Below are 26,313 nucleotides of genomic sequence, written 5' to 3' on the forward strand. Positions count from 1 at the left end.
TAGAAAACATTCCTTTTCCTTTTAAAACTAAACCATTTATTTGAAATTATTTCCCAAACAATTACATCTTTAGTGTGCACTACAAAGTAGTCATAATCGTTTTAATTTAGATTATAAAGCTATATTTTAATTTTGAGGTTTGTGAATTTTCTTAGACATATTAATGACTTTATAGTTGATAGTGCTCTCAGATTTTATTTTTAAATTAAAAAATTGATCAGTTGCAGTATCTCATGTCTGTAATCTTAGCACTCTGGGTGGTGAAGACAGGTGGATCACCTGAGGTAAGGAGTTCGAGACCAGCCTGGCCAACATAGTGAAACCCCCATCTCTACTAAAAATAAAAAAAGAAAAATTAGCTGGGAGTGGTGTCCCAGCTACTTGGGGGGCTGAGGCAGGAGAATTGTTTGAATCCAGGAGGCGGAGGTTGGAGAGAGCTAAGATTGTGCCACTGCACTCCAGCATGGGTGACAGAGTGCGACTCCATTTCAGAAAAAAAATAAAAATAAAAAATTATTTTAAAAACCAAGTTTTCTAAGGAAAGCATAAATGACTAATAGGAGAATTGACTGAAGCTATCCTTTTTAAAAGATCCACAATCAAAATATGTACACTTTATCTGTAAGTTGTTATTAAATCTGAAACTGTGATATTATAAAATAGTAAGGATAGGTGGGAATATGAACAAAATTATCAACTTTCATAGACTGCGTAAGCTGAATTTTGCTACCTTCTCACCTGTTTCCAAAGATGGCAAAGTACTATTTTAGACTTTATGAGTTTTGGTTAGTAATTTTTGTGAATGATGCATGGGGAAGGAGATGCTATGAGAAATTACATTAGTGTCAGTAGTTTTGTGGTGATGCAAGTGAGATAACGTTTTCTGTCTTTGGTGTCATGAGAACCCAGAGGTACGTGCTGGTTGTACACGTAGATAACTTACTTAGAAGCACAATATCAGAGTGGTGTGAGGGATTTCTCTTAGATTTTTTTTTTTTTTTTTTTTTAACCAAGATTCCTTGAGGCAGTTCTACTCTTTGGGTTTACTTGGTTTCTTCACTAAACACTGTTACTTGTAAGGTCAGATTAAATTAGGAAGCTTAGAAATATGTTGCATTCCTTTTAAATTGCTTCATTTGTCAATTTCTTGGGAAGATAATTTAGCACCTAGTCATAGAGTAATTTTGAAGCAGATCTCTGCTGTATTTTTTGATTATGATCTGTCAAAATGACTAAAGGAATTTAGATTTTGGAAGATAAACAGGGACTTGCTCTATAATTTGAAAATTAGTCCTAAAAAAGCATTTGGATAGCACAGTTGTAACTTAAATCCTGAACTTTATTGCCTTTTATAAAAACCTTAAATTGCTACATTTTCATTTTCTCTCTTTATTTTTTTATTTTATTTTATTTTTTTGAGACAGAGTTTCGCTCTTGTTACCCAGGCTGGAGTGCAATGGCGTGATCTTGGCTCACCGCAACCTCCGCCTCCTGGGCTCAGGCAATTCTCCTGCGTCAGCCTCCTGAGTAGCTGGGATTACAGGCACCCGCCACCATGCCCAGCTAATTTTTTGTATTTTTAGTAGAGACGGGGTTTCACCATGTTGACCAGGATGGTCTCGATCTCTTGACTTCGTGATCCACCCGCCTCGGCCTCCCAAAGTGCTGGGATTACAGGCTTGAGCCACCGCGCCCGGCCCTATTTTATTTTTTTTTTGAGACGGAGAGTCTCGGTCTGTCACCAAGGCTGGAGTGCAGTGGCGTGATCTCAGCTCACTGCAACCTCCGCCTCCTAGGTTCAAGTGATTCTTTTGCCTCTGCCTCCTGAGTAGCTGGGATTACAGGCTCACACCACCACAGCTAAGTTTTGTATTTTTAGTAGAACTGGGGTTTCATCATGTTGGCGAAGCTGGCCTCAAGCTCCTTATTTCAGGTGATCCACCCAGCTCGGCCACCCAAAGTACTTGGATTATGAGTGTGAGCCACTGTGCCCAGCCATTTTCATATTGAACTTTTAAATACGTTTCCTTTTTTTTCCTTTTGGCAGGGAGTGATTATTGTAATCATACTTGAACAGGAGTGATTGAAAAAAGTATATATCTGTATTCTGAAAGTTACTTGAGACATGGGAAAACGCTGTTTTCCATGTTTAGTTATGAGGTATTTAAGTTTAACTAGTGGAAAATATGGATACATTTTATTTATTTATTTATTACTTACTCACTGAGATGGAGTCTTGCTCTGTTGCCTAGGCTGGAGTGCAATGGCACGATCTCGGCTCACTGCAGCCTCCATCTCCCAGGTTCAACTGATCCTCCTGTCTCAGCCCTCCCAAGGAGCTGGGATTACAGGCAGGCACCACCATGCCTGGCTAATTTTTGTATTTTTAGTAGAGTTGGGGTTTTGCCATGTTGGCCAGGCTGGTGCCTAACTCATGACCTCAGGTGATCCACCAGCCTCAGCTTCCCAGAGGGCTGGGATTACAGGCATGAGCTACTGTGCCTGGCTATTTATTTATTTTTTGAGGAGTCTCACTCTGTCGCCCAGGCTGAAGTGCAGTGATGCGATCTTGGCTCACTGCAACCTCTGCTTCCCGGGTTCAAGTGATTTCCGGCTAATTTTTTGTATGTTTAGTAGAGACAGTTTGACCATGTTGGCCAGTCCGATCTCAAACTCCTGACCGCAAGTGATCCGCTTGCTTCAGCCTCCCAAAGTGCTGGCATTACAGGCATGAGCCACTGGGCCTGGCCAGATACATTTTTATTATTAAGTATGTATTTTAGGAAGGATTAATGTTGGTTTAGTTGAGTAGATTGGTATAATTAGTAGTAGTTTGAAATGATGCCTATGGTTTTCTAACATTTTGTCTTAGTGTTGATTAAAGACATAATAATGTGATATAATACGGTAATATTAAGAAATGAGAAAGTTGCCTTACAGGTGGGCAATGTAAGCTTTTTCTTAGAAGGATTGAAAGTAAATAGATGTAAGACTTGAAACAATTTTGTACTGTAGGAGTGATGTTGCCTCTGTTAAATAACTAGTTCCCAACCCTAGGTTGCCGGTCAGATCCACCTGGGGAGCCCAAATATTTACCTACTTTTTTAGAGTTCTTAGGGGCTGAAACTTATACTTATGATTTTGTAGTAACATATTCTACAGAGGAGACTCCTGTACAGCCAAATTTGTGATATTCAAGAACTTACATTGTATGTTTTCTGCTTGGACTATATTGTTATTAAATACATACATGTTTTGGTCTACTGGTGAATGATCCTTGCAAGATGTTGACATTTTGGTATAAATCACGGTGCTTAATAACCTGTTTGTTTTTTATGTATAAAATTCTTTTTGTCCTCTGCAGAAATACGAACCTCACACTGAATGAACTCTAAAGGCCCCATACAATGACGTAGACATTGGTGGAAGCATTTAGTAAGTATTAGTCAATTTACATGTTTAATGTGTTTGAAAATTTTAAATACTACTTTGGAAATTTTGAAAAGTCAAGACAATTGTAAATAGGAGCATTTAGTGAAGCTCAACACAGTACAAGAAAATCAACATGGTTAGATATGTTTAAAGTTTATTAGTAAAATTTTGCTTATTAACTTACTCCAATCTATTGTTTTCTGCTTTCTTCACTTAGGCAAGTTAAAAGGGAAACAACCCACATTTGATGAACATATTTGTAACACTGTTATAAACGCGGATGTTGATAAATTCCCTTTTGTTTTTGTAAATAAAGTTTTATTACAACACAGCTATGCTCTCTGATTTAGATACTGTTTGCAGCTGCTTTCTCAGTATAGCAGCAGCAAGCAGGGGAGTTGTACTGAATGGCCACAAAGCCTGAAATACTTACTGTCTCATCTGTAGGGAAAGTTTACCCTAGGTTCTACAGCTGTTCCTTTTGTCAATGTTGCCTTAACCTGATTAGAACTCAGAAGCCCTTGGGTTCTCTTTTGGTAATAGAACATGCTTTTTAATGATTTCCAATATTATAATTACTTCTAATAAGTTAATTAATTTTGAAGTTACTTAAACTTGAAAGCCCAACAAAAAGTTTTTTAGTGTGAATTGACCCTGAAGTTATGCTTTGATGTTAGAACACATGGTTACCACCTCTGGAATGGTTTTTCTATTTTTTTTTTTTTTTTTTTGAGGCAGTCTTGCTCCTATTGCCCAGGCTGGAGTGCAATGGTGTGATCTCAGCTCACTGCAACCTCTACCTCCTGGGTTCAAGTGATTCTCCTGCCTCAGCCTCCCAAGTAGCTGGGATCATAGGCATGCACCACCAAGCATGGCTAATTTTGTATTTCTTATAGAGACGGGGTTTCTCCATGTTGGTCAGGGTGGTCTTGAACTCTCGACCTCAGGTGATCAGCCCGCCTTGGCCTCCCAAAGTGCTGGGATCATAGGCATGAGCCACTGCACCCGGTTTGGAATAGTTTTTTTTTTTTTGGAATAGTTTTTCTAACTGAGAACCTGAAAAATAGTGGGAGAGTGTTGATGGGATGATTGTATAAATGAATCCTGGTGAATTCTCAACATTATTTTAAAATTTATTTATTTTTTTTGATATGGAGTTCCCTCTCTGTCACCCAGGCTGGAGTGCAGTGGTGCGATTTCAGCTCACCGCAGCCTCCACCTCCCGGGCTCGAGCGCTTCTACTTCAGCCCCCCGTGTGGCTAGGATTACAGGCATACATCACCATGTCCTGCTAATTTTGTATTTTTAGTAGAGATGGGGTTGCACCATGTTTGCCAGGCTGGTCTCACACTCCTGACCTCAGGTGATCCGCCCGCTTCTGCCTCCCAGAGTGCTAGGATTATAGGCATGAGGCACTGCGCCCAACATACTAGCTACTTCAGAAAAATAATTTAAAAAAAAATCACATTTGGGAATCTAGATTTTAGATGATAATTTTTATTTTAGCTTGCATTGTATAAATGGCTCCTAGGGCCTACAAAATAGATTTTACTTTTGTGGGAGGGGGTTAAAGTTTGTTTTTTGATATGGGATGATGAAAGAGATGAAAACTTTATGATATAGTACAATTATTGGCTGTGGTCATGTTAAAGAGATTAATTGCTTAGCATATAGTAGATGCTCAGTAAATAGTGTATAAATATGGCTTCTGTTAAACATTTAATAGCTAGTATTTTGGGTTTAATTTAAAAACAGTGACATTCACTATTAAAATAAGCTTTAATGAATTAACTTAAATTTTAGGCATGCCTGAAAGGCAAAGTTTTGACTAAGTAAAAATTAAAAGTGACAAGATTTTATTATTTCTGTGCAATTCTCAATCTCTTAGCTTGAATGTATAATCAAGTTTTAAGCCAGTGGGGACAGTATAGAATATTTGATTTGATTGTAAATCTTAAATAGGATGGCTTCCTTTCTTAGTTGTCATAATTGGCCTTCATTTTACAGTTTTTATGCCCATCTTAAGACCCAGAGTTGTTAATATATATTCTAATGAAGATTCAAGCTATCTTTTGGTAATAAGACAATATATGTGAATTTACTTCTCAGGGCTTTCTTTTTTTTCTTTCTGAGATGGAGTTTCACTCTTGTTGCCCAGGATGGAGTGCAATGGTGCAATCTTGCCTCACCTGTAACCTCCGCCTCCCGGGTTCAAGTGATTCTCTTGCCTCAGCCTCCGGAGTAGCTAGGATTACAGGCATGCGCCACCATGCCCTGCTAATTTTTGTATTTTTGGTAGATGGAGTTTAACCATATTGGCCCCGCTGGTCTCGAACTTACGACCTCAGGTGATCTGCCTGCCTTCGCCTCCCAGAGTGCTGGGATTACAGGTGTGAGCTGTCTCAACGGGTGTCTTGGGCTTTCTTATATAAATATTTTCACTTTTAACGACAGTAGGCAAATAAGATTGAAATAAAGTCATAAGCACCAAGAATGTTAATTACATGATGAGAAGGATGAATTTTTGCTCTAGGTAATTTTGCACCTTTTTGTCTCATTGGCTTTGAAATAAAGTTTTAAAATCTGTTACATTAATAATAGTGGCTTTAAGATAGCCATCCGTTAAGATAATTAAGAATGATTATTTCTTTTTCCTTACACTACTCTCTGCCCCTCACCCCATTTTTTTTTTTTTTTTTTTGGGCTACTAAAAATGGGAAAATTTGCTGAAAAGTAGAGAAAAGGAGATGGTTTATTTTAGGGGAGCCCTCCTAAACCCAATCAGGATGGTGAATCACTTACATTTGTATCCACCAACAATGTACTTCATGAGGTCTCAGTACAAATTTACTAAAGTAGAATTTGAAAAGAATACCTTAGTTGGGTGCGGAGGCATGTGTTTGTGGTCTCAGCTCCTGGGAAAGCTGAGGTGAGAGGATCTCTGCCACCCAGGAGTTTGAAACCAGCTTGGAGAACATAGTGAGACTCCCATCTTAAAAAAAATTTAAAAATACAATGAAGAGAAGACCTCCATGTTGAACTTTATGTTCTTTTGAATGTATGATATGCAGGAATTTTAGGAGGTAGTAGTTACTCATTGAAGCTTTGTTGCCATTGAAGTTTTTACCTTTGCTGTGGAAATGGTACTCTTAGAACAAGCACATTATTTTAAAATGGGCGTATAAACTAGTGAATATCAAAGTGGAAAAATTTTCTTAACCATTTATATTAGGAGCTTGAAGCTTATATGTGAAATACAGAAAAGATCTAGGTTTATCTGACTGGAATTCTAGATCAAAACATCATCTCTTTAGTGTCTGCAGTCATTCAAAAGTTACTGGAAAGGAATGTGTAGAGTGCTTTAATATCTAAATCCTACCCAGTTTTCTGTAGGATTTGGATTTTACCTTAATGCAAGACCCCATAATCCTATATATTCTTCAGAGATACTCTTGTTAATGATACATAAATGAACTTTGATTCAGCAAGATCAGTTTGTAGGTCTCAAAGTACTTCGGTTATTGTGGTATATCAGAGATAGCTGACTGAGATCTTTCTATATGTCAGTTAATGTGAGTCCTATAAAGTACTTAATTCTCTCCACAGCCACAGGAGGTAGGTACTATTTTTATGTAACAGATGAAGAACTGTGGATTTTGTTTCTAAGAAAATTTCCAGGCTCACAGAACTAAGCCTGATTTAAAAAATTTTTTTAGCCTAACTTTGCTTATTTGCAAATACAGTTGTTAGAAGAATTTGAGTTCTATGAAGATAAAGGGATTACTCCTAAATCTCTGATGCTTGACTGAGCACTTTTCTTTATTAACAAAATTCTCAGCTTTGGCTTTGGATTGGCTTTGCAGGAGTGCAGACTGATCATAGCTTTTTTAATGTCCTAAGAGTTAAGTTTTCTCTTGTAGCATTTTTTTCTTTACTTCTTTTTTTTACTATCTGTAAATATATGACTGACTGTGAGAGCTTGATAAATATGCTGTTAACTAATTTTTGCTGTTGCCATGTAAACCAATATAGTTTATTGAGTAATTTTGAAATGTTATATTCATAATGTCATTATGGATTCTTTTTTTTTTTTTAATAATGGTTTTAGAAGGAAATATGGATAAATTCTCTGTCCTGTGTCAGAAAAACATAAAATTTGAGTTTATTATTTAAAAGGCACCAAGTTGAATAAATTGCACCTATAGATATTGAAACATGACTATAATTTGTTATTAATGCATTCTTAGTATCATTGTTCATCATAATAGTATTTACATCACCAAGTTCATGTAGAACTTGAACATTGTAACAATAGAGATTGAGAAGAAACTGATTTATAATTAACTCTTTGACAGAGAATGATGTTTTTACTTTTATACTTCTCTATAGATGTACATGTTCCCTAATTTTAAGGAAGGAACAAGTCAGTTATAAGATAGTTTACAGAAATCAAGAATGAATTGAGTAATTTAGTTTTCTTTTTAAAGCTGGGGAGAAATGAGCAAAATCAAGGAGAAATACCTTTCTTTTGATATTTATTACGATGTTATGACACTCCCTTTAATCAGTGTTTTTTTTAATATGGGTGGCAGTATCTCAGTTAATCTAATACAGTAGTAGATTTTTGTATTGTGTATACTAAACACTATATCCTAATTGTTGCCAACAAAATAAGAAAAGTACCTAATGAGCTAAAATGCCCTTCTATATTGATTTACCTCCAATTCAGTCACCCTTGACTGTATCTCCACAAATTCAGTTGGAGAGCTGGAGAAATTACAGAGAAGGCCAGGGTTTTAAATCTTGTTTTTTAAAGTTATGTTTGATCATGATGAATCTGGATCATTTATTTAATGGTAAAATCATCTGACTTCTCACTTCTCCCTTCAGTTCAAATTATTTAAGTAATGGATTTATTTTTCTATGGAGGGACATTTGGTATTTTGGTAATGAGAGTGTATTATTTTGGTTGCATATAATTTGAAAAATGATAGCATTTTATGGCACATATCAAGTAAGCCAGGCAGACAGCTTGCATTTTTGATCATTCCTTTTTTTTTTTTTTTGGTGGCTACATATTTTCTGTATTCTCAGATATGTAGGTAAAGATGGTGTCATCTATAGTGGCCATTTTTGTTATCTAAACAAACTTAACATCTGTTGGATTGAAAAACTATGCTATGATCGACTGCTTTGTGTGTTTTTTAAAAAATCCCTTAAGATTCTTTTCTATAATTAGTTTTCTTTGAAGAAGCTTGGAAAGTTTTCTGCATTGAGATTTAAAATCCACAGTGTTTCTGTAATTTAACTTTCCAGGAATTTTGAATTTTAATTTTTGTTTTTACTTTTTATGTACACAGTATAATGATGTTAGTGTTAAATATTAAAAATCTGACTCCTCACTGAGACTTTCTTATAGATACAAATGTATCTGTGGTAGTACAAGTACTTTGTTACTTCGGTGTGTAGTCTTACCATTGAGGAGTTGTGTATGTGTTTTGCATACAACTTTAATACACAGTTTCATAGTTGAAAGCTGTTACAAAATTAAAGTTTTGTGTATGGTAGGATATCTTCAAGGTGGGTGGATGTTTTCTGTTTAAAATATTAAGATTCCAATAGCATTTTTTTCTTTTAATTTTTTCATCAAGCACCCAATCAGCTTGAAGAGTTTCAAAGGACCCTACCACTGAGAAATCAAGATGGCAGTCTACTATGGGGAATTGAGGAAACTGGATTAAATCAAGAGTCCTGTGATAATAGACAACCAAGACAGGGTTCTTTTAATATGGATTCCATGCAGTGAATGAAGACATAGGTTTCTTACCCAACACAAATGGACAGTGGATTTGACTTTCTAAAGACTTTTTTGTGGACATTTTCACATTTGGAGAAGAAAGATGGCACACTAACACAGATAATAGTTTTTACACCTGAAATTTTTTGCAGTTTGATTTGTATGAGTATGAGCTCTTGTAATGTTAACTTTTAATAAAGTTTATAACACTTTACAATTTCTCAGTTTGGGGTTTTTTTTTTAAGTGGAAGTTTCATTAAATGTTGTTATTTTAGTAACACTTTGACATTTACAGTTGCCCAGTGGTAAAGTGTACTGAATAAAGCTGGTAAATTGGAAATGGTGTAATAGAAAATATTTTACTTTGTTTATGAAGATGTATCGTTTTTTACAAAGTTGTGCTCTTAGATGGTCATTTGGTTTAAATACTGTTTGGTTTGTGCTTTCATGAAACACCTTTCAAAATAACTTAATGGGTGATAATAGAATCTGATTTTAATCTGCCACAAGATTTTAATGAACTTTTGAAACAAACTGCTTGTTGCCCCAAAATTCAGGATGAGTGATACACATATACTTCTGAACTATTTGTATTGATTGAAATGGTGTCTTAAGCTTTTTAAATTATAAATAAAACATCTTGCTATAGAATATTCATCTGAATGTTTAAACTCATGTCTCCTATTGTCTTACTATTAGAAGAAGAAGTGTTGGATTTATGGGTTAGGATCCTTGGAGTATTCACAGTTTTTTAAAGTTGAAATAATGTATGTGTGTAATCCATTTTATATAACTTTGAAATAGTACTGTTAGCTTCTATTGTCTTTATTTTGTACAGTTGGGAATTTAGAATAAATGAGTTGCACCATGTCATAGATTACTTAGGTTTGAATTTTAAATGCCAGGTTTTCATTTATTACTAATCAACTGATACAAGTTTCAGTAACTCCTGCAAAGGTGGTAGGCATTATTTTGATAGAGAAAATGAATTGTTGATTGTTTCCCCATTTTACATGAGAACAAGAAATAGTTTAGGTTAAGTTGTTTTGTGTTAATACTGTGATTAATGTCAAATACTGCATCATACACATCTGTGGTTAGTACAGGTGCACCATTTGTTATTGACTGATTTGAGGTGGTTGATCTTTGTTAAATTCGAAAGTGGAATTTTGGATTTTGATCTTGGTACAGAATTTATCTCTATAGAAAGTATGGAATTGAAACAGTTTGGATTATGGATTTTATCTAGATTGGACATTGTTGTTTTTGTTTGGTGTAATTCAAAGTGGATTTCTTCAGGGAGGGAGGGACATGGTTCTGGCAGATTATGTTGAATAAGCAAAGTTGATTGGATTTTATTTGGGTGTGTGAAGATGCTTGTTTGCACGGAGTGGTTGGTGAGAATATTGCTTTTGGAATTAGTAATAATTTTGTTTCTGCGGATCTCATGGTTTTATTTGGGAAAATTTGCTTTGTGACATTACTTTGATAATTTGCCATCAGCTATGTCCTATTATGGTTAACTTACCACTGTTGAAATGGGTGTAAACTTAGAATTTGATTTGAAATGGAAGGGAAGTGTTGGGATATGTGTTTTCTGTTGGATTTAGAGGTGGAGTTTTTCGGGTTACTGATTTAAAGGTGATCGTGGTTGGCCTATATTCTTGAATTTAAAGAACTTTGTTTTGCCTTAATCAGTGTGGGAAGTAAATGCATTCTGATTATGAAAAGTCTTTTTGGTGGGGGGGAGGAGTGTAATGTTTTAAAGATTATGCAATGGGTTAAAGAATTTTGTGAAAATACAAAGAAAAATGGATATTCTTGAATAAAATTTGGTTTCATTAACTTTTGCTCTGATGCAACCAAACACTAGGGAGGCGCTCTTGAGTTGTAAAAATTACCCCTTTCTTCCATTTGGGATGGAAAATTCCCCCTTCAATTTTGTCTTTAGATGATTTTTAGGCATCATAAAGAAGGAAAATCTTGAATTTAGTTTATGAAATTAAGGTTTTACTTTTATTTAGAAACCATTTTACCCATTGGGGGGTTAATTTTTAAAAAGATTAGTACTTAAGCTGATCTTTAGATTCTCTAAGAATTATCCCTTTTTCAAAATGGCTTGATAAAACACCACTTCCTGTCCAGGGAGGAAGTTATTTTAGCTCAAGGACTGAAATATTTAGCAGATCTTTAGACAAAAGGAACAAATTACATTTCTCTCTGGCTTAAAAAGGGTGCTTGAGCCAGAGGGGGTTAAGAAGCCCTTCCCCCTCCCCCTATTGGGGTGGTCTGGAGGGGCTGGGAGGTGTGGGGGTGGGGGTCCTTAGGCTTCCTGGGATGGAGGATCTCTCTCTCTCTCTCTCTCTCTTTTTTTTTTTTTTTGGTGGAGATGAAGGGGTGGGTCTATGGTACATCACCTGAGTTGTGGGGTAAATGTAGAGAGTGTCAATCAAAGGCAGAGCTCTCAGAGCTGGGAAGGAGGCTCTAGATGGCGGCTGTGCCTTAGAGAGAGCGCGCTCTGCTCCCTGCCTTTGCCTCACTTTACGCAACTTTCCCTAACTTTCGGGCAGCCTCAGGGGGCCCCCGCAGCCCCCTGGCTTTCCTAGTGACTTACTGGGGTCGATTCGAACCTTTTTTTGGGAGAAAAGCAGCTTTTAGGAGCTTTCTTTTCGTGCCTTGTTGGAAAGAAGCAGCCGTACTGAGAGCCCAGGTCGTTGTTTTTTCCAGCTTAGAAGCCATGGCGCACCTCCATTTTTGTGCGCTCTCCTAATGAGGTTTTTTTTCTTTCGGACCCGTTTTAGTATTAATTATTGCTTTAATTTTTTGATCAGTTCACATATTTGAGGGTTATTTTATTTATTTTTTGTTTTTTTAACGGACGATTTTGCCTTTATTTTTAATTATTTGGGATCTGATATTTTTCTACTAGTAGGACTCTTGCTTTGGACATACTACATGGATCAGGTAAGTTCACGATCATTGGTGATAATTTTAAAGATTTATTTGTAAAAGTTTGCTTTGTTTTCTGTAAATATGAGAAATTCTTGGATGACGCAATAAGATACAGAGATTGTTATTTGTATCTAGTGTGCTACTTTGAGAAACTTTCCTTATTGATAGTGATGCTTCCACTGTTCGGTTTATCATGTTGTTTTTCTTTTAAGGAAAAAATAGAAATATTTTGTTTTTTAGTGCTTACCGTTGTTGTATTATAACAATATCGTTAACATCGTCAGGACTTTGTTCCTGATAATAAAAAGCATCGATAGAAGCCGGGACCTTACCTTTCTTTCAACTTTTGACAGTAAATACCTGGGCACAGGACTTCAAAGCAAACACAGATTCCCCCTCCCCCTTAATATTTAAGAATTAAAAGATGATGAGAAATAAGGACAAAAGCCAAGAGGAGGACAGTTCGCTACACAGCAATGCATCGAGGTATGAGCTATCAACTTTCTTCCTTTTTGTCTCTTTTTCGGGGGGAAACCTTAGCTTACAATTGTTTACCTTGACAGACACGGATTGGTGTCTGTTTTATTGTAAGTGTTTTTCTAATTTGGATTCGTTTTTTTAAAGCATGACCTTGAGATTGCTAATATGCCACACCCTAATTTTTTGGTAGCAATTTATGAAAGTTGAGTTGTGACTTAAGGCCTCTTACAGCAGTCAAAAGGTAAGGTACCTTTATGCAAAGGGGCCTTTCCTGTAATGTACAGTTTTTCTGTCAGTAAATTTCAGTTTTTAGGGTTTTGTACTGCAGAAAAATGACCTTGTCGGTTTAGCCATTGCTGCATTGCACCATTTTACATACAAGGCAAATTTTTTCTTTGAAGAATCTAGGATATCTAAACTTGTAACTGAGGGCCATAGAGAAGCCTTGTAGTAGTAAATTATAGTAAATAGACATTTCAGAAAGTTATATGAATGAAAAAATGTACATTTAAAAACAAAATCACAAAAAGGACCCTTTGACTGATGCCTCTCAGTTTATATTTTTATGTGACTCTATATTTGTTTTGATACACTTGACATTTTAGGAAATTTTGATATGATTTATTAAAACCTTTACTTTTGATGGTTAGAGTTCCTGCATTTATGAAATCAAATCTGTAATAACAGAAATTCTGGAATACTCTTAATATACTTACAATTGTGTTTGTTATTGTGATATTTACAATTGTATATTTTACATTTAAATTATTTTAAGGTTTGCATTTGTATGCTTAAGAGACTGATTTCTTGTTGGTAGATGCATTTTATCCTCACATTTTAGATGTAGCTGCTTTAAATTTATTGATGTATTTCGACAGAGTCGTCTGGAATGCTTTATCTTCTGAAGCTTATAGATGTACTGTTTGTGCAAATCATGATTTGTTTCACATTCCTTGGAGTACCTTAGTGATGAAGTAATAAAGCCTCTAAGATGTTTTTTGTTGTATGACCTCTGTATATTAATTTATATTAATTTTAAAAAGTACCTATGAATGCATTTTTTGATGTATGTTCTTAAGGCATTTTCATATTACAAATTTTAAGTCATGCAGTTTAACAAGGATGTGATTCCTCCCCAATTTTATTTTTACTTTTCTGATTTTTATAAATAATACACTTTACTGTTCGGCTAGTGAATTTGAAAATTTTGAACACGACATATTGCTAATATGCTGAATTCTATTTATTTTGACTAAAAACATATTGAGCCTTACTTTAGAAAATAAGTTACCACAGTTTTTTGCAAAATGAGTTGTTACTCAGTTGTTTGTAGTGCTGTCTTAATTGAATTGCCCATATAATTACTAGATTAAACTGAGGACAGAAAACTTTACTCATCCTAAATTGATTTTCTGGAAAGTAATGCCAATTTGAAGAAGTGAGAACCTCCAGATATATCTGGCAAATTATTAAAGATTCAGCACTAAAATTGTTGCTCCCTTGAGTGTATCATTTGCATAGGTCTCACATGGGTTTTGGCTTTCTTATGCAGGGTTTGTGGTTAACATCATTGATCAGACTATGCTTTCTAATTTAAAAAAATTGAGCAGTGTTGCTATTCTTTGAGTACTTTTACTCTCACCTGGAAAACTACTTGGAAGTTGTCAGGCATTTGTCTACTGGTAGGGGAAGTTACAGCTGAACGTGAAGCATATACTGTACTTTTAAATTCATATGCAAGTATACTTTGAATCATATACGTGATCGATATCCAAAAATATTTAAGACACTCTTTGAAGATAGTTACTTTGAAATTAGTTACCCTAAATTTCATACCTTAATACATGTACATAATTATGACATCACTTCCTTTTAAAATTGTGCAGCTAAAGAATGTTACTGGTGTTTTAATGTGGTAGATTAATGTTACTTCTAGTGAGTTGAGAATAAGAGTACTGTCCCTGTAATTAGTACTTGGTTCCTTATGCCATCAGTGTTTTTATTGCACAAAGTATAGTGTTTAGGGAATACTACGAAAATCACCTTTGCAGCCTGAGCCACAGAAGAGGAAATCAGTTTGCAGGTCAAGTAAACTTTGGTCTGAGAATTACTTTAGGATCTGGAAGGAATAAGTGCAAGTTTAGGTAAATCTGGTAACATCCTGTTTTTGGAAGTAGTGCAGTGGTTAATAGTGGTTATGTAAGTTTGTATTCCTTTAATTTGAAGTTAATGCCTAAGTCTAATGTTACACTTTATCACTTTTTTGAAGATTAAAAATTTATTTAAAAAATGTGATTATAAAAACATTCGATATTTGTACAATTTCTAAGTATTTCAAACAAAGTTTTAGTGATGGACATACAAGTATACTACACTTTTTATCTGAATAATTTGCAGCTTGGGGGTAACTTCAGTAACATTTGAAAACGGGACTGTGTGCACACAGAGTTCAGTGTGTTCTCTAGGGCACCACGTTTGCACTTAATAATTGAGCGAGTTTATTAAATTCATCTCTAAATCGTCTCCCTTTGAGCCAGATTTATTTTTATAACCTGAGGTGTGGGTAAATCCTACAATTTTCATTGGCGCTTTAGTAGGTATTCTAAAAGGCTGGGGATGATTGGAAATGGCATAATGCAGTTACTTGTGTAGTACAACAGGCAGTTTAACTGGCAGCCATTTTACGACGCTGATAATATATTAAAAAACGGGATTTTGGAGAAGTCTGAATCTAAACTAACTGAAACCTGAAATACCAAAACCTATTTCCTTCCCCTTCTCTCCCCTTCTGGGGAGCTCTGGTGCCGAAATAAAAGGCAGCTTGATAGCGCACGCAGCAGCTCTGTGAGCCCCCCTGGCATCTTGGTGCAGGTCCAGCTCAGTCACAAAATGGCTGTTCCTTTGTGCCGCAGCGCTGACAGACATACTGCATTGCACTGTGTACTCGCCAAACAGCAGGAAGTTGCCGTGCCGAGTTCAAAGGCCGGCCGGCGCCGGCGCCGAGTGCTGATTGGCTGTGCGCGCGCCTGGTAACAGCAGGGTCAACGGCGGCGCCTTCGGGCAGGCCCCGCCCCGTGACGTCAGACGGCTGCCTGAACGCAGTGACGTCCGGCCGCGTGCGCGCGTCGCGCCTTTTCTCCTCCTCCTGCCCAGGGAGCCGCGCGCCGAGGGGAAAAGGAAGGGAACTCTAGTTGGGACTTTCCGGTGGGCGGCTTCTTTTCCTGGACGCGTTTGCTCCTGATAGTCCAGTCCGCACCCTGTAGCATGTGTACTTTTGTCCATTGCCAGGAATTGTTTATCTTCTTTTAGAAGCGGCTACTTTTGGAGAAAAAGTATAGGCACTGTTTGGAAATCTTAAAATGGAAAATTTGCCTCGTTTTACATTTTTCGTTTTCCCTTTTAATGTCTTAGCGTCCTTCCTCCCCGTCCCCGTGCAGTGTGAGGAGATTAGTGCTTTTCATTTTGTTACTATTGACCAAAACGTTTGAGTGTCAGAGGCGGTTACTTTGATTTTAGTGAAAACCTCTTGACGGTGTTAACAGCTGCTTAATACATGGCTCACAAACAAAGGGAAGATTATTCCAACTTGGCCCCGTGTATTCTTACTTGGTACCGTACATTATCTCAGTTGGCATTTGATGGAGAAAAAACTCAGGTCAGTATGTGCTAAGTGCTTTATGTCTTAGATTCACAGTGGGATAGTTTAGTAGAAAATAGAAAATTTCACTTTTAATAACACTAAAAAGTGGCAGAATGCAGCGTTAGGCAACCATTACTATGTAAGTACATGTCAAAAAACTAGTGAAGTGTTGGTAGCTCTTGATAATGCAAGGTGACTACTGGCAGCTTGGGTGATTGTGGGGTCGAAGGCTAAATCTTGACAAATACCTTCCCTAGGCCTCCATTTCGGGAATTCTGTTTGAGTCCTGGGAAACCGGTTGGGTTTATGCTCACTGGTTTGCCTTGTTTGGAAACCTTTGCAAGGATTTCTGGTTAAAACTTATTGTCAGCAACGATGTCTTAATAATTCAGTTACACATACCGAATTTAAACAAGCATGAAAGGCTGTTAGTGGATTTATCTGCTGTTGACAAAGTATTTTTCCTACCTTACTAGAGTTTTTTTTAGCAGTTGAAAGGAGTAGGCTGTCTTGTAGTTAGCCATAGTTCAGAGTTATTAGTTGAGTAAAATATGTTATTTCAAAGGAGATGTTGACCTCTTCAGTGCAGCTGATACTTGCTTGGGCATATATCAAGTTTTGGAATACAGTGTGTGAAAGTTAAAATTCACTATATGGTAATGGGTTTTGTAGGTTCTCATAATCTAGGTTCTTTGGGAAGAATTATTTGGATAGTTGATGAAAACTAGCTGAAATTGGATTTTCCGTTAGAGGGGTTCATCAAAGAATTTGTAACTGATTTTAAAATAATACGCTCAAATGTATATTGGTTATAAAAAACTAAACACTTTTTAAGTACTTGTAGAACTTGATGGACATTTAACTGTTGTTTCCAACTTAGAGTATATCTACCACAGAAACACAGGTAGTAATCTCAACTCCCTTTCTGTGTAGACCGAATTCTAATTAGTTGTGTTAATCTTTTAATATTTGCTCAATGCCCTTCAATTCCTAAAACTGGGGTCAAAGTGTTCACACTGGAGTTACTTATTTTTAGAAGGAGATGAACTAGTCTATACTATTGAAGATATTTTAGCCTAAATATCATTACTCTATGAGTTACAGTGTATACCATGATATAACAGTTTAATAACTTCGTAATCTTCTTGGAGCCCATTAAGTTTTTTAAAGAACCACTGTTCTTAGTTATGTTTGTTGAGCCTTCTCTTTTTTTTTCCTGTGATGTGGACAATGGCATCAAGTGGCAAGAAAAGAGTGTAGCGATCCCTCCCCTCTCTCCCCACTCCCCCCTCGACTCTCCCCCCTCTTCTCCTCTCCCTCTCGCTCTCCCCACTCCTCCTCTCTCTCCCCTCCCCCTCTCCCCCTCCCTCTCTCTCTCTCCTTTCTCCCCTCCTCATCCCTCTCTCTCTTCCCCCTCCCCCTCTCCCCTCCACATCCCTCTCTGTCTCCCCTCCCCCTCCCCATTCCTCTCTCTCTGTCTCCCCTCACCCCTCCCTATTCCTCTCTCTCTTCCCCCTCCCCCTCTCCTCCCTCCCCAACCCTCTCTCTCTCTCCCCCACCTTGCTGTTTAAAGTATGCAGTTTCCAAGTAGTAGTTGGCGATTAGGCAGTTAGCATCTTTGTAAAGATCACGTCAGAAGAGGATGGTGGGCAAATAATGTTTTTGGCAGTTTGGTAGCAAGTTATTGCTTGAGGAGTGAATCTGGAAGTTTATTTGCATTTTAACTAAAACTCACAGATTTTATCATTAGTTTACTCTCCCCTACCCGCAAATAAAACCACCGACAGTTGTGAGAGACTTCCTGAGACTACCTGGCATTTCCAAACTCCTTACAACACTATCATTTGTCCCATAAAATTTTTTTTTTTTTTTTTTTTTTGAGACGGAGTTTCACTCTTGTTACCCAGGCTGGAGTGCAATGGCGCGATCTCAGCTCACCGCAACCTCCGCCTCCTGGGTTCAGGCAATTCTCCTGCCTCAGCCTCCTGAGTAGCTGGGATTGCAGACACGCACCACCATGCCCAGCTAATGTTTTGTATTTTTAGTAGAGATGGGGTTTCACCATGTTGACCAGGATGGTCTCGATGGCTTGACCTCGTGATCCACCCTCCTCGGCCTCCCAAAGTGCTGGGATTACAGGCTTGAGCCACCGTGCCTGGCTTGTCCCATAAAATTTGATACAGTAAATTTGTTTCTGGCATAAAAGTTGAGTGACTGCTCTGTGACAGCCACTAAATTTTTTCTTGCTATGAGCCATCTTTTTTTATTTTTATTAAGATCTTTTAGTTTTTAGCCTCTTCCTGGCAACCTTAGAACTTGGCTTGAGTGAAGAACTTGGCTTTCTCAAAGGGGCGTCACTTGAACAAAGAAACAACAACAACAACAAAATTCCTCTAAGAGTTATTTTGTATACAGGTGAAGTAACTGTTGCCTTTTTACACTGGGTATGTGTTACAGCTGAGTAACTTCCGCCTGCACTCCAGCTTGATTAAGCATTGAGTTCAGCTTTATACCTCTGAAAAGTTGCCAGCTACTACTTGTTTTGGAACTTCAGGATTATCAGCCTGAGTAACAAAACTTGACTCACTCATCCAATGTCCAGGCTGGATTGTATTGAACCAGTAATTCAGCACAGTCTTGGGAGACATTACTTACATTTTTCTTATGACCCTTTTCTGTAATTGTTGGAATCCTTAATTGATAAAGTAAGTCTACAGGGAGAGATGTTTCTACAAAAAACTCCTATATACTGAGTATATTGGAGCCCTGATTATGAAGTGAAGGACAAGGCTTTTCTTTTTGAAATAAATGATGGAGGACATAGATATGTGATAGGCATTCATGCTACATAATTTAGCATTTAATTGCTAATAGGTTTGGTTATGGGTCTCTTTTTTGACATTTCAACATGGTCTGGACTGGATGTCATACTGAAAAGTATTTCAGTTCTCATTACTGAGTCAATGTAGTTTGGGGCAAATGTGATCACCACCGATCTTGACGGAGAGACTGTTTCAGAAACGTCTTGGCTAAGGCAGCATTCTAGGGTAGTCCTGATTTTATACTTTGAATTTAATTCTGATGAGTCATTTTGTCATTTGTATATGTTTAACTGTTGCCTCCGTGCCTGGTAAGGGCTAAGTACCTGTTCAGCTTTTACTTTAGTAGTGAAAATTTTTGTTCCCAGTTTAGGCCACTGAAGAAGCACTTATGATTGGACTTTCACTTTACTCACTTTAGAAATGTAGGTATGGTCATCTGCATTGAGTCATGAAGATTAAATAATATAATGCCTATAAAATGCTTAGCAAAGAGCCCATCACATTAAAGGTGCTCAATAAATGTAAGCTTTTAGTATTATTTAATTCTTGCTTTCTTGCGTCCGTCCTTCCTGCACTTCCTAAATTCCTGTTCAAGAGCTGGGTTGACCCTGGGGAACTCACTGGCTGTCTTGGCCTACCAGGAGCGGTTTTTTTTTTTTTTTTGAGATGAAGTCTCCTGTAGCCCAGGCTGGAGTGCAGTGGCATGATCTTGGCTCACTGCAACCTCTGCCTCCTGGGTCCCGGTTCAAGCAATTCTACCTCAGCCGGGTAGCTGGGATTACAGGCACAAGCCACCATGCCCCGCTAATTTTTGTGTTTTTTTAGTAGAGATGGGGTTTGACCATGTTGGCCAGTCTGGTCTTGAACTACTGACTCCGTGATCTGCCCTCCTCGGCTTCCTAAAGTGTTGGGATTACAGGCGTGAGCCACCTTTCCCAGCCAGGAGCATTTGTTTAGGCCAGTTACATGAGAGGTTTGTGAGAATTGAGTGTATTTTACAGTTCATCCTCTCTTAGAATTTTTTTTTTTTTTTTTTTTTTTTTGAGAAGAGCCAGCCTTTTGAGAGAGCATATGATTCTCTTGGACTACAACAGCTTCTTGTGTGAATCAGCCCTGCTCTTGCCAGTTAGTCTGAGTAGATAACTACCCACCCCCACCCCTCCAAGCTGATAATTATTGCCCTGGTTTATCCTCTGTCTCATTTCCCTTCTCAAACTCTTACAGGATGAATAGTGAATACTGTGGTTCAGTGCTCTATGGATGGATACGTAACAACAGTAATATTTAGAACCAATGTCTCATTGGCTGTAGCTTGCTTTAGGTATTCAGTCTTCACCCTAGGACTATGTTTAGCATAATGCCTAACGTGGTATTAAACTATAGCCTTAAGATTTGTGTATTTTTGGTTTCCTCTCCTTCCTCTATTTCCTGTCCTTTTTGGGTTATGGGTCAGTTGGGTTTTACTTTTTGTTCCCATTTCAGACTATGGGAGAGCTTCTAAAAATACCAATGTCCAGCCCTGTCCCTAGGATCTAGTTAATTTAAAAATACCGGTGTCCAGTCCTGTCCCTGGGATCTAGTTAATTTTATTTATTTATTTTTATTTATTATTATTTTTTGAGACGGAGTTTCACTCATGTTACCCAGGCTGGAGTGCAATGGCGCGATCTCGGCTCACCGCAACCTCCGCCTCCCGGGTTGGGCAATTCTCCTGCCTCAGCCTTCTGAGTAACTGGGATTACAGGCACGCGCCACCATGCCCAGCTAATTTTTTGTATTTTTAGTAGAGACGGGGTTTCACCATGTTGACCAGGATGGTCTCGATCTCTTGACCTCGGGATCCACCCGCCTCGGCCTCCCAAAGTGCTGGGATTACAGGCTTGAGCCACCGCGCCCGGCCCGATCTAGTTAATTTTAAAAGCTCTCCATATGATTCAAATTTGCGTATGTTTCTGTAAGTTTGCGGTATCTCCATGTGTTTTCGGATCTTCTGAGGGAGCACTTCTTGTACTTATATTCTTTTCTAATAATCCTTGGTCTTTCCTTTACCTGTACCTTTTTAAAAATCCCCTTTTTAGTCTTAATTTTGATAGCTGCTGGAGTTTGGAGCTCTGGAAGCAAAAGTGGGGTAGGATGCTAAGAAGGGGGAATTGTAGGCTTGATGGAAGAAGATGTTTCTATATTAAATGTCATGCCAGATCCAGCTCTAGGCATACCTTTAAAATGTATATGCAGGCTGGGTGCGGTGTCTCACTCCTCTAATCCCAGCACTTTGGGAGGCCCAGGCAGGCACATCACTTGAGGTCAGGAGTTTGAGACCACCCTGGCCAACACAGTGAAACCCTGTCTCTATTAAAAACACAAAAATTAGTGGGATGTGGTAGCACACACCTGTAATCCCAGCTGTTCTGGAGTTCGAGGCAGGAGAATTGCTTGAACCTGGGAGGCAGAGGTTGTAGTGACCAGAGATCACACCACTGCACTCCATCCTGGAAGACAGAGTAAGACTCTGTCTGAAAAAAAAAAAAAAAAAAAAAAAAAAGAAAAAAGAAAAAAAAAAAAGAATATGTGCCGGTGGGCTTTCTCACTTCAAGATTTCTGAATTCCTTCTAAGTGCTTTTCGCACTGTGGTCTCTTCCTTAGTGTACTTGTCTGTACTTCTCTCCTGACATCCTTTGATACCTTTAGAAGTTTAGATTCTAGAATTGTTTACTTGGAATGCAGTTACATTCCATTCTAAACTTTGTTTCCCTCTGGTTTATAAAAGCATTGGTGGGTTGTGAATTGTGACCAACATTATTAAAAAAAAAAAAAAGAATGTGATAATAAACTCTATCCCATTTGTATGGGCTGTTTCTAAGTCAAGCAGTGGCTGCTAGCTGGTAATCTTTCTCTTTGGATTCTTTTTTATTTTTTTTGAGTTTAAGTGTGGAGGTTTAATACATAAAAAAGAGAATAGCTCTCTCTTCTGCAGAGAGAGTAGGGTGCTCCAGTGGGTTTTCCCTTTGGATTCCTTTTTGGGGACAGAGTCTCACTCTGGGTTGGAGTACAGTCACAGCCCACAGCAGCCCTGGCCTCCTTTGGCTCAGGTGATTTTCCTGCCTTGGCCTCCCAAGGAGCTGGGACCACAGGTGCGTATCACCCCACCTGTCTAATTTTTCTGTTTTTGGTAGAAATGAGTTTGCACCATGTTGCTCAGGCTGGTCTTTAATTCCTGGGCTCACCTAGACCTCCCAAAGTGCTGGAATTAAAGATGTGAGCCCCATTGTACCTGGCCTTCACTTTGGATTTTGTTAGGAAGGAAAATTGTGCATGGTGACCATTTTGGAGAAAAATACCAAAGTAGATTTATATTTATTGAGTGCTTACTCTGAGTAAGGGACTGTTTTAAGATAGATACACACACACACACACACACACACACACACACAGAGAGAGAGAGAGAGAGAGAGAGAGAGAGAGAGAGAGATTTTTGAGACAGTTTCATTCCTACCGCCCACACCAGAGTGCAATGGCGCAATCTTGGTTCACTGCAACCCCCACCCTCCAGGCTTAAGCAGTTCTGCCTTCACTTCCTAGTAGCTGGGACTACAGGCACGTGCCACTGCACTCAGCTGATTTTTGTATTTTTTGTAGAGATGGGGTTTCGCCGTGTTGCCCAGGCTGGTCTCGATCTCCTGAGTTCATCTCGTTCATCTCCTGAGCTCAAATGATTCCCCTGCCTTGCCCTCCCAAAGTGCTGGGATTACAGGCATGAGCTGCCATGTCTGGCTATATGTGTCAAGTTAGTAGGTGAAATTATTGAGATATTGTTTCAGTGAAAACTAAGTTGAATGCTTTAGGAAGACTAAATTACAGCTAGAATGTGTAGTGCCTCCTGTGAATCCAGAACTTGATCTGATTCCTCTTTGTATGTGTTAGTTTGTGTGATTCTCGTAACTCCTGAGGTAGATATGTTTGTCTCTATTCGCTAGATGAGAAAATTGAGCCACAAGGAGAGTAAATGGTAGAATTGAGATTCAAACACTGGCAGTTTGACTCCAGGATTAATGAAGTATCTTGTGAAAAGTTGCTGTCAAATTGTTGGGTAAGAGGAAACCGTAGCCAGGTGCAGTGGCTTGTGCTTGTAATAGCACTTTGGGAGGCTGAGGCTGGCAGATCACTTGAGGCCAGGAGTTTGCGACCAGCCTGGCCAACATGATGAAACCCCATGTCTACTAAAAATACAAAAATTAGCTGGATGTGGTTGTGCACGCCTATAATCCCAGCCACTAGAGAGGCTGAGGCAGAGAATCGCTTGAACCTGGGAGGCGGAAGTTGCAGTGTGCTGAGATCGCGTGACCCCCTCCAGCCTGGGCAACAGAGTAAGACTGTCTCCCCAACCTCCTGCCCAAGAAAAGACCAACAACAACAAAATGAGAAAACTGTAGACGAGACTAGGGAAATAGTAAAAATAGTAAATAATTATAGTAAAATAAGTAAAAAAAAGACTCAAAATCATAGTGCATTGTGGGTGTGATTGATGCCAGACACATTCTGCTGTTCAAAAGGTCATGACTCTACATCAAAAGATTCTAGTTAAAATGTTGCCCTGAAGTAATGCTCATGGGGATGGTGTAAGAAACATGGGTAAAGGTGGGTAGGTGGGAGATACTGGAGGCCTCAGAACCTCACCTTTGCACAGTTTGTCTTCCACTGCCACAGACGAACTTTGGGTTTGGCCACAGTTTTTGAAGATTTGTGCTTTGCTTCAATTTTTTTTTTTTTTGTTCTAAACTTTGGTCCCAGGCAGGGTTTGCATGAGAATCACTTGGAGAATTTTAAAAGAGAAACTCCCTGTCTGATTGGATTTAGGAGCCATGTAGTAGGTTTGAGGAATTGTCCAAAGCTCTGGGTGGGTCTGTGGCATAGCTATGCTTGAGAGCTATTGAGTATATCTGCCTCGGGGGAAACAGTTCTTGAGTGTGCTGGGTGTTGACAAACTTTTTTTTTTTTTTTTTGAGACGGGGTTTCACTCTTGTTACCCAGGCTGGAGTGCAATGGCGCGATCTCGGCTCACCGCAACCTCCGCCTCCTGGGTTCAGGCAATTCTCCTGCCTCAGCCTCCTGAGTAGCTGGGATTACAGGCACGCGCCACCATGCCCAGCTAATTTTTTGTATTTTTAGTAGAGACAGGGTTTCACCATGTTGACCAGGATGGTCTTGATCTCTTGACCTCGGGATCCACCCGCCTCGGCCTCCCAAAGTGCTGGGATTACAGGCGTGAGCCACCGCGCCCGGCCTCAAACTTTTTTTTTTTTTGAGATGGAATCTCACTCTGTCACCCAGGCTGGAGTGCAGTGGCTCAGTCTCGGCTCACTGAAACCTCCGCCTCCCAGGTTCAAGCGATTCTCCTGCCTCAGCCTCCCAAGTAGCTGGGATTACAGATGTGTGCTACCACACCCAGCAAATTTTTGTATTTTCAGTAGAGATGGGGTTTTACCATCTTGGCCAGTCTGGTCTTGAACTCCTGACCTCATGATCCACCCGGTTTGGCCTCCTAAAGTACTGGGATTACAGGCCTGAGCCACTGCCTGGCCCTGACAATCTTAAATGGGTAATGTGTTTTCCATTTAGATGCAGGTTGACATTCAAATAGAGGCAATATATGACTGGTAAATTGTAATTTTGAAGGAAAACAGTGATCAAACTTGCACTGTTTTCTTTCTTTCCTTTGCTTAAAAAAAATGTCTGTTCCCTCTGAATCTAGCTTTATATAGTCGCTTAAGTCCTTAAATTCTCTTGCTAAAAATCACCTGGGGTAATTGTTCAACACATTCCCAGACTTCTTGCTTGGAAGTTCAAATGTTCAGCCATTCTAGGTTGTATCTAAGAATCTGTACATTAAAAAGCAACCTGAGTTGATTCTTATACCGAGGCAGGTTTGGGAATAAGGTCAGTGTGGGCTGGGGTTTCGATCTTTCTGTTATATTCTGCTGCTTTTTATCTGTAGGATCTTGGGCAGGAGCATCGGAGCCCACTTCTTCATCTTTTAAAATAGAATAAGGGTACTTGTCTCTTTGGGAAGGAAGTTCAAATTAAATAATACTTCTAGGAAGTGGTTTTTAACTAGTGGCAGATTTGTCCCCTTCTATTCCCCTGGACATTTTTGCTTGTCACACTGGGAGTTGGGGTGCTACTGGCCTCTGGGGGGTAGAGGCCAGAGATGCTACCAAACACCCAAAAGTGTGCGTGAGACAGTTCCCCATAACCACATATTATCCAGCCTCAGGCGTCTGTAATGCCACCACTAGGCTGGGCACTGTGGTTCACACCTGTAACCCCAAAACTTTGGGAGCCTGAGCTGGGATCCCTTGAGCTGGAAGTTTGAGACCAGCCTGGGCAATTTAGGGAGACCCCTATTTCTACAAAAACTGTAAAAATTAGCCGGATGTGGTGGCATGCACCTATAGTCGCAGCTGTTTGGTGGGAGGATTGCTTGACTCCAAGAGGATGAGGCTGCAGTGAGCTGTGATCGCATTACTTGTACACCATCCTAGGTGACGGAGAGACCCTGTCTCCAAAAAACCCAAAAACCCATGTTTGAGAAAACCGTACTTGCCATGGTGAATGTTGGTTGTTAGTAAGAAAGTGGAGGCCCTTTGCAGTTTCTTCTCTGGCCTGATCCAGGGGCCCCTCTTACTCCATGACGTTATGGGCGTATGGCTCATATCTATTATTGGTAATCAGATTTTTTAATCTCCTTCGAACTTTGGGAGTTGCTGAAAGCACCGTATATGTTATACAAGTCTAAAGTTTGTAACCTAAACATTAGCCTAACTAAAGGCAGGACTCACAGGGCTAAGAGAAACCCTTGGTCAAATTAGTGCAGCTGTCCTAGGGCTCTAAATAGGTGTAAATACATTGCCTGGGGTGGTTAAGTGTTCTTTTGTTAATGATTTCTGGGGAGAACCTCTCCCCTTGTAACAGCTTTTCACAGCTTTGTTGTTTACAAAGTCTTTTGTTTTTACCTGAATAGAAAGCTTCCTTTGTGTTTTGTCTGTGAACACATTGCCAGATCCTGCTTAGGCAGTTATTTGTGAAGTGCTTTATCCAATTTGTACCTTATCCAGCCTTCTTGCTAGAACACATGTGTTTCTCTAACGTATGCTTGAGTGCTAATAGTTTGGTGCTATGGAAACTACTCATAT

At 38.8% G+C, this 26,313-nt stretch overlaps 1 protein-coding gene and 1 long non-coding RNA gene across 9 annotated transcripts in view; one reads left to right on the forward strand and one right to left on the reverse strand.

Annotated features, from left to right (window-relative positions):
- CHD2 (chromodomain helicase DNA binding protein 2) overlaps nt 1-26,313 on the forward strand; it is a 160,279-nt gene that overhangs the window by 18,139 nt on the left and 115,827 nt on the right. For 5 of the 8 annotated variants that reach the window (XM_032252783.1, XM_032252780.1, XM_032252786.1 and 2 more), the window contains 3 exons: nt 3,365-3,435; nt 9,084-12,193; nt 12,535-12,667. In XM_032252783.1, the coding sequence (XP_032108674.1) occupies nt 12,606-12,667 (62 nt within the window). In that variant the 5' untranslated portion in view covers nt 3,365-3,435; nt 9,084-12,193; nt 12,535-12,605. Of the gene's footprint in view, nt 1-2,047; nt 2,093-3,364; nt 3,436-9,083; nt 12,194-12,534; nt 16,317-26,313 lie in introns of those variants that run through there. The other 3 variants (XM_032252784.1, XM_032252785.1, XM_032252788.1) reach the window with 3 other exon arrangements.
- On the reverse strand, nt 1,320-24,456 carry LOC116533169. The gene is made up of 3 exons (XR_004261123.1): nt 24,412-24,456; nt 12,335-12,338; nt 1,320-1,385 (listed from the first exon to the last, which is right to left on the reverse strand). It is a non-coding gene; the product is annotated as an uncharacterized LOC116533169 (long non-coding RNA).

Source organism: Sapajus apella, unplaced genomic scaffold, assembly GCF_009761245.1.
Source record: "Sapajus apella isolate SASKATOON/1434 unplaced genomic scaffold, GSC_monkey_1.0 scaffold80, whole genome shotgun sequence".
NCBI classification, from domain to species: domain Eukaryota; kingdom Metazoa; phylum Chordata; class Mammalia; order Primates; family Cebidae; genus Sapajus; species Sapajus apella.